This window comes from Vicugna pacos, chromosome 9 (assembly GCF_048564905.1).
Source record: "Vicugna pacos chromosome 9, VicPac4, whole genome shotgun sequence".
NCBI classification, from domain to species: Eukaryota; Metazoa; Chordata; class Mammalia; order Artiodactyla; family Camelidae; genus Vicugna; species Vicugna pacos.
In genome coordinates, this window is record NC_132995.1 from 7,999,885 (window position 1) to 8,014,833 (window position 14,949).

At 54.8% G+C, this 14,949-nt stretch overlaps 1 protein-coding gene and 1 non-coding gene across 2 annotated transcripts; both read right to left on the bottom strand.

Moving 5' to 3' along the window:
• Window positions 1–53: 53 nt before the first annotated feature.
• Window positions 54–14,949, bottom strand: NPAS1 (neuronal PAS domain protein 1). The gene is made up of 11 exons (XM_072968757.1): window positions 14,828–14,949; window positions 14,166–14,401; window positions 7,408–7,481; window positions 7,062–7,151; window positions 5,473–5,647; window positions 3,913–4,028; window positions 3,568–3,725; window positions 2,860–2,966; window positions 2,235–2,382; window positions 1,141–1,235; window positions 54–611 (listed from the first exon to the last, which is right to left on the bottom strand). Exons 1-11 carry the CDS (start codon window positions 14,947–14,949, stop codon window positions 148–150), a joined length of 1,785 nt encoding a protein of 594 aa, XP_072824858.1. The 3' UTR covers window positions 54–147.
• Window positions 12,139–12,211, bottom strand: TRNAA-GGC (transfer RNA alanine (anticodon GGC)). Its single transcript has one exon. It is a non-coding gene; the product is annotated as a tRNA-Ala (tRNA).

Consider the following 14,949-nt stretch of genomic DNA (forward strand, 5'->3'; position numbering starts at 1 on the left):
AACCAACTCAGGAGAAAAGAAAGGAGAGGTGCTCCATGGCCCCGGAGACGATCCACAGAGGGGGAGCAGGCCTTTATTTCACTGGGGCTGAGAGCCCTGTCCCCTTGGGGTCCCCACCCTTCCCCCACGGTCCAGCTGGTCCAGTCCTCAGTCCCCCTTCCGCTGCACCCTGGTGCCCAGGGGCCCCGGGTATGGCAGGCCCAGGGCAGGGTAGAAGGCTTCCGGGAGCGCAGGGCCGGGGCCCAGCCTCTGTAGGTGTGGGTACACGAGGCCCAGCTCGGCAGGGCCGTAGCGGATGGTGCCGGGTGCGCACAGGCCCCGCATGACAGGGGGCAGGAAGCCCGCATGCAGGAGGGAAGGTGGGGGGTCCCCAGGAGGCGCCAGGCCCCAAGGCCCCACCAGGTCCTGCTTCAGGGCCCCCGCCCGGATGACGGATGTGAACTCAGGCCTGGGCATGGCCAGGTGGCCTGGCAGCTCCTCATCCCCACTGTCCTCCAGGTCTTCAGTCTCCCCAGGACGGGGCTCCACTTTGATGAGTTTGCCCCGAGGTGGGGGGGCCTTGTCCTCGTCTGGGTGGGTGGCCTGCTTTCCTTCCACTGGAGGCTCTGGCTCTGGAAGAGGAAGATTCTGAAGGGCACCGTGTGTGCGTATGCCCAGCCCTCAGTCTTCCTATCTGTGGAATGGAGCTGCGCTCAGCAGTTTAGACATGCTGGGGCAGTTTTGTCCTCTCAGGGGGCATTTGGCGAGGTCTGGAGACATTTTTGATTGTCACAACTGGGGAGGAAGATGCTCCTGGATTCTAGTGGGTAGAAGTTGAGGATGCTGCTAGCCACCCCCGGGTGTGGGAAAGCCCCTACCACAAAGCGGGACAGCAGGGAGGGGACTGGGAGACTCCAGTCTGGACCCATGCTGTCCAATAGGACTTTTTTGAGGGCAGAAGCATTCCACGTCTGCCCTGACCACAAATGGCTACTGAGCTCTTCATGTGTGGCAAGTACAACACTGAGAAAATGGAATTTTAACTTTAATTGTACTATAAATAGCCACGTGTGAAGCTAGTGGCTCCCGCACAGGGCAGCACAGGTCCCAGAGGCGGCCCAGAGCCTCCCAGGGGCTGGGGTGGGGTGGGGTGGGTCTCACCTGTGGGCTCTGGCTCCGGGCTGGATGCGTCCTCACAGGCCACACTGGCCGGAAGCTGGAAGGCGTCCAGAGGTGTCTGGCCCCCCTCGGCTTGGCTGGGACAAGACAGATGGGATTGGGAGCTGGGGTCCTGGGCCACCCAGCCTCTGGTGAGGGTAGACACCCTCCTGCCCGCCAGTTTTGTGAGTGTAGGCTTTCCCTCACCCCGGAGTGTAGATGCCTCCCCTCACAGTGAATGGGGAGCCCCCTCCCAAGGCCCTTAGGCCTCATCATTGAACCCCAAACTCTAAGGTGGCTTCTAGCCCAGCGTGGCCTTGTCTCCTGTGACCAGACCTTTGCAGTCCGTGGCTGCCTGGATGTCACCATATAAGTGTCCCTGGGCACCTCATGCTCATCCAGCCTCAGTACCTTCCTTCCAAACCTGCTGCTCCTCTCAGAGGCCTGGATCTGGGCCCAGTAAAGCCAGAGGTGGCCAGATGGCTGCCTCCCCTGTCTTGTTCTTTAGACTTCCCTCTTCATGGCAACCAGAGCAGTCTTTCCAAACAGCAGATTTGGCTGTGACTCTTTCAGCTCTAAACCCTCCCATGGCTCCCCAGTGACCCCACCATCCTTAGCTTCGACTCTGTATTCCAGCCTGAAGCACTGTCTTTAGTTCCTCAGATGAGTCCAGTGTGGCTCTGAGCCTTTGCCTATGCTGTGCCCTCAGCCTGAAATGTCCTTCCCACCTCTAGCTCCTTTCCATCAGTTGCTCTGCTCTGTGGTGGCTGTCCTCTGGTAAGAGCCTGCCATGGCTCCCCAGTGCCCTAGATGCAACCTAGGCCTGAGGTCGCTTTGCATCTGCCTCCTTCTCCCTAGAAGGGGTTGTCACTCCCTCCCCATCCCACCACACCCCTGCCTCCTGCAAGAAAGTCATTCCACATCCAAGCCTTTACTCTCACTGGACGCCTCCCCTTCATGTTTTAAAAACCCTCTGGGCTGGTCCTTTTCTAGAAGCCTTCCCGAAAGAGCTCCCACCCAGAGATGGGGAGAGCTGGCAGAATCTTCTGGAGGGAGTTCCGAGCTCCCTGTGAGAGAGGAGGGGGCGCAGCCCTCACCTGAGCACGTAGCTGACCCAGAGCACGTGGCGCTCTCCAGGGCTCTTCCCGCTCACAGCCACAGTGGCCACAGACTGCAGCCACACGAAGCCCCCGGCGCGCTGCAGCCAACGGTAGTAACCAGTCATCACCTGACCCTTGTCGAGCACTGGGCCCAGGGACCGGGAGAGATCGGAAGGGATGGGGTCGGGGCAGGATAGGGTGAGGCAGTCAGAGGAGAGATGGGCGAACGGGCAGACAGGCAGAGGGAGAGACGTGGACAGGGAGACAGGCAGAGAGGAGGCAGGTACAGAGAGAGGGTGACAGGGAAACAGAAGGTGGGACGGTGGGGAGAAGAGAAAGGCAAAGTACAGAGAAGGAGACAGAGAGAGCCCGAGTCAGAAAGACTGAGAGGTAACCTGGTAGCAAGGCCCCTGGACTTTGAAGGGTGGGTCAGAGAAAACCCACTGTCCCCTTACTCCCACCCCTCAGCCTGAGCTGTTGCTCAGAGTCTCCTTGCTGCTCTTCCTGTGCTGAGTTGAGCCCCTGGAGTTGGCAGCAGGAGGGACTGTGGTCAGCCCCAGAGAAGGACTTCCAGGGAGCGGGGCAGGCGGAGGTGCTCAGGTCTAGGGTGAGGGGTTCTCACAGTCCAGGTGGCTTTGGCGGATCCTTGTTGCATCCTGTCCATGGACAAACTGGTAGCAGCTGCGGCCCACTAGCTCTGAGGGTCCCAGGTCCATGTGGTCGCTGACTCTGAGGACAGGGGACACAGAGAAGGGGAGAGAAGGGGTCCGGGACCATGGGGTGGGGAGAAAGAGGCCAGGTTGGCTCCAGAATCACTCAGGGTTCAAACCCTTGCTCTGGAGTGCTCGGAGCCTCAGTTTTTCCCTCTGTAAAATGGGCAGAGAATGTTTAAATTAATAGTGTCCCTCCTAGGGCAGCAATGGGCATCAAACAGATGGCACTCCTGCGCGTGGGGTGTGGGGTGGTCCGGACACTCCGGAGGTGCCCAGAGCATGGAGACTATTCTACTACATGGTGCAGGAGACAGACTGGAAAAGAGATGGGAGACGGGAGACCTGGAAAGAAATGGGCTCAGGGGAGGGCGGAGCTCTGCGGAAGGGAGCCGGGAAGGGAGGGCCTGCGCCTGAGAATCGGGCACTGCCCTGCCTCCATCCTCAGAGGCCCCGGCCCAGCCTCCGCCTTCGCTCCCTCTTCCAGTCTCCCGGACCCTCTGCTGCTCTTGCGGCTCCGCAGGGCCTCAGCCCACAGCCCCCTTGCCCGTCTGACTTTCCGTCTAGCCCCCCTCTCCCGTGCACCCCCATCTGCCCGCCTCAGCCCCCAACCCCGGTACCTGCTCTCACAAGCAAGGATGGTGAGACCCAGGCTGAGTCGGAAGACGATCATGTGTCCGTGTAGCGGCAGCTCAGCCAGCGGGGCTGGGGGCAGCGTGTGGCCGAGGGCCACAAGGCCCAGGGCACGGGCCCGAAGGCGACCGGTCACATGGATGACCTGCAGGCAGCATGCGCGGTTGGAGGGGTGGGCGGGGCCCGGGGAGGGGTACCCCAACCTGGCCAGGGGGCCTGGCTCTGACCAGGGGCTGGGGCACAGGGACAGAGCTGGCAGGAATACAGTCGCATTCCTCAGGTCGGGGAGGGAGTGTGGGAGTCAGAGGCTGGGATAGAGAGCTTACACCCACCTTGTACCCAGAGGCCTTGACATGCAGCCCCCTCTTGGTGAGGGTGGATTTCATGCGGATGAAGAAAGAACGCTCCTGGATCCGGGAGGAGGGGGGCACCTCAGTGGGGCTGGTTTCTGGTGCAGAGAATGAAGGAAGGTTATGGGGTCCTGAAGAGGACACACAGGCCACCCCTGCCCTCTGCAGAGCTAACCTGCCACAGGGTCAGGACCACAGTCATGCAGACACACTTACAAGCACACTGACATCATACCCAGCTGAGTCTTTTCTAAAGTTAAGATCTGACCCTGTCCCTCCTCTGCCCTGAAACTGCCATGGCCCCCTAGTACCCTTGGGAGAAAACCCAGCTCCTCCTGACATCATCTCCAGCCACAACCTCAGGTCTCAGGTTACACCTCTCCTCCATGAAGTCCTCATGACCCCAAAGCTGGGTCAGCTGCCCCTTTGGCGTCTCCTACCAGAGCCCTGCTCACGCCAGGTCATCACTTTCTGGGGACAGGTCAGTCTCCCCCACTAGACTGTGAGCCCTGGGAAGGTGGGGCTGCAGCTCTTGTCACCACTGTGTCCCCAGCCCTGCCCAGCACAGGGCTGGGCACAGAGTAGGGGCTCAGGCTACAGCAACAAAAAAGATCGCAAATACAGATTATTCTACAGGGGGTGGTAGAGCTCAGTGGTAGAGCACAGGCTTAGCATGCACAAGGTCCTGGGTTCAATCCCCAGTACCTCCCTTTAAAACAAAAAATCAGGTTATTCTATAAACCCCGTGATACAGTCTTATAAATATACTCACACCCAGATGACCCTGTGCCTGAAACTAAGGTATAAATATAATCACAGTCCCCAGTAGTCCCACACGTGTCACAAACATCTCCCCAGGCTTGCAAGCACTGCTGATAGTTGGTCAGACGGTTCTGGGTATTAAGCAGAACCCACATAAGAAAAGCTTTTTACAGGAAGGTTAACTTCAGCACCCCAGTAACTCAGAGCAAAAAGGAACGTTCAGGGTTATCTCCAACACCCTCCTTCCCCAACATGGAGTGGAATTTTTCATGGGAGAGAAAGATTAGATCAGAGAACCTGGGCTGGAGTCCAGCTCACCCACTTATAGCTGTGTAATCGTCGACACTTAACCTCTCTGTGCTGTGCCTCAGGTTCCTCCTCTGCAAATGGAGAGAGTAGTAGTCCCTGCTTCGTGGGATTGTGGTTTGGATTTAATAAAAGGCACTTAAAGGCAGGGCACGTGTAAATGCCCAATAAGCACGCGTTATGCCCTTTATTATTTACCAAAGCCTGGTCCCATCAGGCACCCACGTCCACTTCGCAGCCAGAGGGGTCTTTCTAAAGCTCAAATCTTGGGGATCCAGACAATCATAGGGAGCTTATGCAATTTTAGGGAGCCACATCTCGCAGCATCAGTTTAGACTCTGATTCATTTTGCAAAAACTTGCTTTGCACAACTCTAATGAGAGCACTTCGTATAAACAAGACATAGCTGGATACATTGTCCCCAGCATCCCAGTCCACCCTCAGGCCTCATTCTTTGGGGGCCCTGGGAATTACCAATCTCAGGGGTATCCGCAAGCGAGGAGGAAGATGAGGAAGAGGAAGAAGAGGAGAGGATGGATGGTGGGGTGGGGGGCCCCGGGGTCGGGGCCCGCAGCCCCAGTTGCTCCAGCACCTCAGAGTGGTCCCCGGGATGGATGTAGTCGAAGACACTGCTGCCTGTCAGCTCCACCTGCAGGCGAAGGAGGGGGGTGCAGGGGTGGGAGAGGTGTGCTCACGGTCACCCGTGAGCCCATTTCTGCCTCAGGCTCACTCACCTACATACAGCTGTGTTTCACACCAGTCTTGTGTTTGCATTAGGAAATTTTTTTTCTTTGCTTAATCTTTTTAAAGGAGGATACAAGTTTAGGGCCTTCACGTGCCCTCCCACTTCAAACCCAGTGATTATTAAGGATTTTCTGCCCTTGCCTATGCTATTAAGAAGCTGTGTAGGGGGTGGGCATCAAAGCCTCCATTTACCCAGCGCCTGCTTACTCTCACCCCTAGACTGCAAACAACTGTGCCCTGAAATGACTTACAGGATGTCCTAGCAGAAATGGAAACCAGGACACAAGCAATGGAATGGTTTTCAAGCTCTTTAGAGTTAGAACCTTTTAATCCAATGGACTTTTACATTGAATTCACCCCTCAAATCTCTCGTGGCAGCCCCCTTCTCTCCACACCTCCCTCAATCTGGGTGCCCATCTTCTCCCTGCTGTGTTCCTGTCCCAGCATCCTCACCGGTCTTCTGGCCTTCAGACCCTACACAAATACCCGTCTGATCATGGCCTTCCTCCTCTCAGAAACCTCCATGGTTCCCACTGTCCCTGGACTTGGGGTCACATGCTTCACTCTATCCCTCATTCATTAAACCCTCTCCCATACCAGCTTCAAGCCTTTCCCTGACTCCTCCTCTCCCCCTTCATTTTTTCCATACTCCCCTTCCATCAGGGTCTTCCTGCTCCAGGAATCTCCAGGAGCTCACTGAAGAGCTTCTCACCAAGGCCCGATACCAATACACTGACTCTTCTAAATTTACCATTTGTCAGATCTTTGTAAAAATGACAAAAGTTGATAGCAATTGGTTTTAATTGGATTAGACAAGGCCTAAGATGCCACAGGGAGCCAGGACTCCAGGGAGCTTTTGGCTTCTCCGAGCCCTCCTTTTACCTATCAGCCACCAGCTTCCAGGAGCTGGGGCAGAAAACAGCAGGGTGAAATCCAGGCAAAACGCAAGGCAGTCAAGGATGCCACTGAAAATCTTCCAAACTGGCCAAACCCAAGCCCTTCCAACACAAACTGCTGTAATCCTTTAAAACCGTTACGAAGAAACAAGTTTTGGTAAATAACATACATTTGGCAACCACCCACTGGCAAACTGGTCTTCCTGCTAATTTGTTTTCGTCAAATCAACCTATTTAATAACCCTCCTCTGCCTGGGAGGAGGAGCCATGTTAGGTGCCATGTGGGGTTCCAAGGAACACACTTTGGGAACCAAAGATCCAGTCCACTTTTCATGCTGGGATGGTGAGGCCAGGAGAGAGAGGGGCCAGCAAGGGAGATGGTGGCTGAGCCAGTCCAGGCAGTCTGCTGCGGCTGCTCCTTACCTGTGAGAGACCCAGGTAAATGGAGACTGTCTCTGAGATGTAGAGGAACTTCCCTTCCTGGTTCAAGGCAAACACGAAGCCGTCCAGGGACTAGAGTCAGGAGAGACAGAGAACAGGGAGAGGAGGGCCTGGCATCTGTGAGAGGTTCTGAAATCTGGATCTCCGCCTCGGATGGATTATTCTGAGGTAAAGAGCTTCACTGGCACTTGGGAGGTGCAGGCAGGAGGGGGTCCCCAGCATTCTGCCTCCCGGTTCTCCACGGGACAGAAGATGGAGAAAAGGGTGCCGTTCCCGGGCGCGGCCACCAGGTGACAGCAAGGAGCAGCAGGCAGGGAAGGGGCCTCACCTGCAAGATGTGTCCGCCCAGGTGCTGCTCAAAGACTTCGGAGACCAGCGCCACGGGGCCCCTGCGGCCTGGGGCTGGGGGCAGAGGGAGGGGTTAGGCCAGGGTCTGTAGGTTTGGCTGACCCCTCCACCCACCCCGCGCCTTCTGGGCAGCGCCCGAGGGAGCCGGGTTACAGATCTCCCTCTCTTCTCCCCAGTCCTGTAGCCAACTTGGGGTATGGGGGGGCCCTGGGACCTGTCAGAGAGAGACTTGGGGTGTGGAGAGGCATGGGTGAGGCAGGGGTGGGCGGGACAGACAGAGAAACTGAGACGGAAAGATACCAGGGGAAGCAGAAAGGGATTCTTTTGTTCATTCATTCATTCATCCATCCAGTCAGTCATTTGGCAAACTCACTGAGCATCAGCAGTGCACGAGGCCCTGCTGGGGACACAACGTGACCAGGACAGCCCAGCTGTGCCCTCACAGGCTACCTAGGCCAGGGCAGATATAAATGAGCAAGAAATGAACAAATATAGAACTGTCATTTGTGGCCAGTGCTATAAAGAATCAAATAGGTGGTGTGAAATAAAGAAGAATGTGGTAAGGCCTGTTGAAGGAGGGGCATTTAAGCTCAGATCCGAAGGATGAGGAGGCAGAAAAGGAGAGACAGATACAGAGAGAGAGATACAGAAAGAGACAGAGATATTGAATGACAAAGACAGATAGACAAATAGATGGACAGAGAGACATGCAGAAATATAGAGGAATAGAGAAAGAGATAAGGACATCACAACTCAACAAAACGACCGACAACCCAATTTAAAAATGGGCAAAGAACTCGAATAGACATTCATCCAAAGAAGATACATAAATGGCCAATAAGCCCATGAAAAGATTTTCAACATCATTATCACTAGCAAAATGCACAATGAGAGATCACACCCACCAGGATGGCTAGAATTAAAACAAAACAAAACCCAGAAAATATATGTTGGTGAGGATGTTGAGAAATTGGAACCCCTGTGCCTTGCTGGTGGGAATGTGAAACGATGGAGCCACTCTGGAAAATAATTTGGCAATTCCTCAAAAAGTGAAACATAGATTTACCAAATCACCCAGCTATTCACTCCCAGGTATACACCCCAAAGAATTGAAAACAGGTGCTCTAACAAATACTGGTACATGAATGTGCACAGCAGCATTATGCCTAACAGCCAAAATGTGGAAACAACCCAAATGTCTATTAACTGATGAACAGATAACTAAAATGTGCTATATTCATACAACGGAAGATTATTCAGCCATGAAAAGCAACAGAGTACTGATCTCTGCTACAACATGGATGAACTTTAAAAACATGATGCTAAGTGAAAGAAGCCGAGCACATGAGGCTACACAGTGATTCCTTTTACATAAACTGTCCAGAGAAGGCAAATCCAGAGACTGAAAGCAGATGAGCAGTTGCCAGGGGCCCGGGGAGAGGCAGGAGGAATGGGGAGGGACACCTAACGGGTACAGGGTTTTTGGAGGGTGATGAAAATGTCCTGGACTTAGAAGTGCTGGTTGCACATCACTGTGAATGTGCTAAGTGATGCTGAACTGCACACTTTAAAATGGTGAATTTCAGGTTATATAAATTTTACCCCAATGAAAGAGACTCCCTGAGCACCAGCAGTGCACCAGGCCCTGCTGGGGACACAGCATGACCAGGACCGCCCAGCTGTGCCCTCAGAGAGAAATTGAGACTGAGGTAGGCAAAGACAGAAACAGAAAGAGATGGAGGGACAGAGGAAGAGACTAACACAGAGAACTACAGAGACAGTGGCGGGAAGACAGATGGCCAAGGGGAGGGAGGCAAGGACGCAGGCCACTCCGCCCCCTCCCCTCCCCCCTTCAGGAGCAGGGGGCTCCAGACACCCATGCTGCTGGGTGTGGGCAGAGGCCCTGGGTTCCTGGACCCTGTTCCCACCTGGGTCCGCCCCCGACCCTGCAGAGACCAACCCCTCAAGGGGTCTGCACCCAGGCTGGGGAGCTGGGTGAAGGACTCAGTGACTTCCAGGGTCCCCAGGCACCTGGCTGCTGCAGGCCTGAGGGGCCAGGTAAGGTGTCAAACCCCAGGGCGGTCCCTCCCTGGGACCAGTGCCTTCACTTCTCTGTGCCTCAGTCTGCCCCTCTGTGAAGTGGGTTTGCTAAGAGGGCGGACCTCACAGGGCTGTTCAGCATTCACTCAGCTTACAGAACAGAAAGGGCCTACAGCGGGCCTGCATACAGCAGGTGCTCGGAAACATAGAGCCCGTATCAGTATTAATAGTGTGATTACTATTGTTATTTCCAGACCATCAAAACACCAGGCAGCGAAACGCCGCCTCTTCCCTTCTCCAATCCGGATACAGCCCCCGAGCCCCGCCCCCCGCCCCCATGTCTAGGCCACGCCTTCTTCCCCCAAGAGCACCCCCAACATCCTCCCGGCTGTTCACACCCTCTTTCCACCCCCGCCTGGAACTCCAGGAACAATAACTGGGGGGGGGGGGGGGGAGGGTGTGTGATGGGAACTCCTCCCCCGAGATGCAGCGGGAACCAGCCGGGTGACAGGAGGGAACAATGCCGCCTGCTAATTGTCGCAATTTTCCCCTGTCATTTTTGCTAATTCCTTCATTTTCCTTCTCACAGGATCAGCTCAGGTCAGACTGAACGGCTGCAATTAACAGCGTTAATGGGCACGTCGGGAAGGGGAGGGCTCAGCCATTTGCTGTTCCCCCATCCTGTCCCCAGGGCAGGAGCCCTGGGTCTGCACCCATTCCTGACTGATGTGTCTTATTACCCCCAGTCCCCCCCAAACCCGCCAAATCTCTGACTCTCCCTTATGTTCCTTCCCCTCTCCCACAAATCCCTCAACTCCATGTGTCCCCCAAACTCAGCAGGAGGCTCTTCACTACTCCCAGATCTGTCCCTTCCTCATGTCCAAACCCACAGCATCAGTTATTCATTCAATAAACATTTGCTGTTTCTTGTGGGAGCAGAGCTGACCTCTGCTGGAGGAAAAAAACTGTCGGGGTCATCATCCTTCCCCTCACACAGAGAGGGTGTGAGGGACTGAGGGGGGAAGCCAAGACCTCTCCCAGGGGTGCCCCCTCCGCCTCCCACTCTCAGTTGCCCTGAGGGATTTGCTGCCCTGGCTGAGTGGGGATGAAGGGCTGGGACTTCATCAGCCTTCGGAAGTCTGGGAGAGGGAGCCCTTACCATAATCAGACTGCCTCTGTCTCTGGGAGCAGACCTGAGGGCAGGATGAGGTGCATTTCTGCCTCGACTTCCCTAGCTGCATCTGTGAAATGGGTCTGGGTCTAGAGCTGAATTAGTTTATGCATGTAAATGGCACACAGCAGAGTACACAGTAGGTGAGTTTGGGACTATCTCATCAGTATTACTATAGATAACCTCTACTGTAGGCACCTCTAACCTTCTGGGGACTTCCTTACCACCCACCTTAACCCTCACTTTCTCTCACACCCACACCCACTTTCTGCAAGTCCTGAGGCTGTACCTCCATTGCATCACCTGAATCCGAACACCTCTCACCCCATGGCCCCCACCCAGATGCCCTGCTGACCGTTCCCTGCCTCACTCCTCTCTGACCTCATGGCTATGGCCTGCACCCAGCAAGTTGATTGCTGCCTGCCTCAGGGCCTTTGCACTTACTGTTCCCTCTGTCTGGACCACTCTACTTCCAGCTTTTCTCATAGCTTGCTCCCTTACCTCCTTTCAGACTCAGCTCAATGGTCACTTTCTCAGAGAGACCACGTGGTGACCTGTGAATTAAGATATCCCCCTCCTTCCCCTCACCTAGTTCTATAGTCACAGATATTTAGTGACCCCTTACTGTGCCCCAGGCACTATTCTAGGCTCAGCAAACAGTGCTGTAGGGGAGAAACACACAACAAACAAGAGAAATAAGAAATACATTGTGTCAGATGATGATAAGTACTGTGGAAAGAAATGAGGTAGGAAAGGAAAACAGGAAGTGCTGAGAACAGTAGGTTGTCCTTTTTAATAGAGTGGTCAGGGAAGGCCTGAGCAAAGAGCCCACATTCTAAGGGAAGGGGGGTTCCTGGTGAGGTATAGCAAGTGCAAAGGCCCTGAGGTGGGAACATGCTTCTCTGAAGAGCAAGGTGGCCCATGTTGGAGAGGAAACTGAAGGGTGAGAGGAGCAGAAAGATGAGATCAGGGAAGTGGGAGAAGGGTCTTTGTTCCTTGCTGTATCCCCTGCACCTAGAGCAGTGCCTGACACAGGGAAGATATTCATTAGGTGTTTGTTGAATGAATAACAGACAAATGCTGATATGAGATCAAGGCTATCTCCTCTCCAGACTCAAAGCCTCAAAACCTCCCAATCACTAGACTTCAACATCTGTCATCCCATTTTACTGACAGCTGAGTGCGGCCCAAAGAGAGGCAGAGATCTGCAAGGTAGGACCCATCTCTGGAGACCTAACAAACATGATGCTAAATATGGTGGTTGGAAAGGTGGGCTCTGGAGCCAGGCTGTCTGAATTTGAATCCTGGCTGGGCCCTTCCCAGCTGTGTGATCTTGGGCAAAGAGCTTCACCTCTCTGGGTCTCAGTTTTCTACTTCTATAAAATGGGAAACATCCCATTGCCTCCCTCTGAAGATTTTTGAGAGGATTAAGCAAGTGAATTTTTTTTGGTGAGGGAGGTGATTACGTTCATGTATTTATTATTGTTATTATTTTTTTAGTGGAGGTACTGGGTATCGAACCCAGGCCCTTTTGCATGCCAAGCACATGCTCTACCACTGAGCTATACCCTCCACAGCAAGTGAATTTGGATACGGTGCTCAACACGGAGTCTGACGTGTATATTATTACTACTAAGGTTTGAGGGGAATATGGGGGCCCCCTCCTCTTCAGGGAGTGGAAGGCACAATGCTTTGCTCTCTGAACGAAGCTAAGTCCTTGTCCTTGGTTTCCCCATCTGAACTATGGGAGCAGGTGCTTGGCCTCTTGTTGGGGAGCCGGTAGAGCAGGAGATGCCTCCAATTTCTTTCTTTAGGGGGTAGGGAGGGACTCCACGCAGTACCTCCCCCTCCTCCTCCTCACTGTCCTGTCCGCCCTTCCTACTGGCAGGGGGGCTGCTGAAGTCGGTGGTCAGCCACCTCAGCGCTGTGACCTTAGGGAGCCCCGGCCCCCTAGAATTACTCATCCAGGCAAGCAGGAAGGGGGAGGCTGGACGCCCAGGGGGGCTCTCTCAGCGTTCCCCTCCCCTTCTCTCCCCGGGTCTTGGGGACAATAGACAAGATGTTTATCCCCCGCCGGCGCACATGTTGTTCGAGGTAATGACAGTAATCAGCGGCGCTAATGCCGCATTCTCTCCGCGCCAGTCAATTCGCCTAATTACCGCCTGGGAAGCCAGATTATTTAAATTTAAATGGTGATTTATTGCGAGCTTAATCAATGCTATTTTCTCTCCCCCTCCCCCTCTCCCCCCAGGGGCCGGGGCAGGAGGGGAATTGGAGCCCTTCCAACCCCACCCTAAGGACAATCCTTGGTGGTAGGGGACTAGTCTAGGATGCTCTGTCCCTGTCACCTGTGGCCTCAGATTAACACGATTCGCTCTCTTCCAGTAATAAGAGTAAAGCGATAAAACATAAAATAGAAGTAATAACAATAACATAACATTTCTATGTATCTAGAAAATAATAAAGTCAATAATAATGAGAGGAGATATCTACCTCTATATATCTGTGTTTTACATATTTTTACATATTATCGATTGCATTTCCTTGTTTATTTCACTACTGTGTCTTGGCCAGTAGGATGGCAGCCTGTCCAGGGCAGGGACTTATATCCGGTTTGTTTCCTGCTGGATCCTGAGGGCTCAGGACAGGTGCTCAATCAAGGTGCTGGCAACCACCGATAACAGTACTTGCTATTTACTGACTGCTTACTCTGTGCCCGGTGTGGCCAGGGTCTTTTGGCGGGGAGGTAATTAGGCTTATTTATTCTTTTTTTTTTTTTTAATGGAGGTATTGGGGATTGAACCCAGGACCTTGTGCATGCTCAGCGGGAACTCTACCACTGAGCTATACCCTCCCTCCACGGTCTTTACACATATCACCTGGTAGATCTCTTCTCTTGGCCCTGGGATTTGGGGGGTGTGGGTAAGGGGCTTCCTCATGATTCCCATTTCACAAAGGAGGCACAGAGAAGTGAGGCGACCTGCCCGGGGTCATAATGCTGGGGGGTGGCCGAGTGGGGACAAGGAACCTGTCTTTCTGAAGCTCATCAAATTACCTGCCAGTATTATCCTGTCACCCTCCTTTCCCAAACTGGGAATTTGGACTCCAGAGTCCTTGTGCTCCCTTAGGTCTGTGTGAGAGGGTTTTCTGCCCATGAGTGGATAAGAGGCCCAGGCTGAGTCCCCTCTGTCCCGCCCATAGAACTGTGGGTCTCCTTTGTAATAATGATGATTCATTTCCTCAAATAAAAATAATAGCATTTTCTAGTGGTACGACCCCTGATTAGGCCAGAATTCATGAAATCATCCCTACATCGTGTGCCCGTTTTACAGATGAATACACTGAGGCTTAGACAGTAGAGGCTGCCTGATAGGGACACAAAAAAGTCTATCTGACTCCAAATCCTATACTCCCTCCGGGTGCAGGAGCGGGGCGAGGGCCGGCGCTCACCTCAGATCCGGGCTTCCCTGCTCCCCCGGGATAGCGTTGGGACGCCCCCCGCGCCCCCCCCGCGCATGCGCACTCACCGAGGCCGGCCGGCGGCCCCGCAGTCCGTAGACCCCAGGGCGGCGCTCCCAAAGCGGCGAAGCGGCGCAGGCGGAGGTAAGTGACGCTGAGGCGCACGATGGACGCCTTGTCCAACTGGCTGGAGATGGCTCCGGGCAGCGGGAGCAGCTTGGCCAGCTCGAAGAACTCCAGGTTCTCCTTTCCGCGCCGCGAGCGCGCCGCGTTACGGGACTTCTCCTTCCGTTGCGCCTGCAGGCTGGGCGGGCGGCGCGGAGGGGGCGTCAGCGGGGCCCCAGGGCTCAGGGACCCGGGGCCTGGGAGCGAGCCCTGCCTCCTAGGGCTTCGGAAACAGGAAGGGACGTTGGAAGTGGATTCAGCACTCTGGAGGTAGAGGCAGGACCTGAGTGTGAATTCTACACCCGGCCGTGGGGACAGAACCTTGGGTGTAAATTCTGGGGGAAAGAGGAGGAAGAGGGAGAGATGAGAATGTTGGGTCTGAATTCCGAGGTGGGGGCTCGGAACTGAACGCGAAGTGTGCGGGGTGGGTGTTAACAGAATCAAGGTGGACCAACTCGGGATAAGAAAGCCTAGCCCCAGGGGCGGGGCAGAAAGTGAGCGAGAATTCTCCCCGCACGCCGCCTTGGGGGAGGGGCCACGGCCCGAGGGGCGGGGCTTTGCTCACCAGGGTCCGGGCGGGGCCTTGACCGCGAGCCCCGGCAGAAAGTCCCACGGGACGCTGCCGCCGCGACCTCCCCCGCATCTGACCTCGCCTCCGCCTCCGCCGCTGGGGTAGGGGGCCGCCAT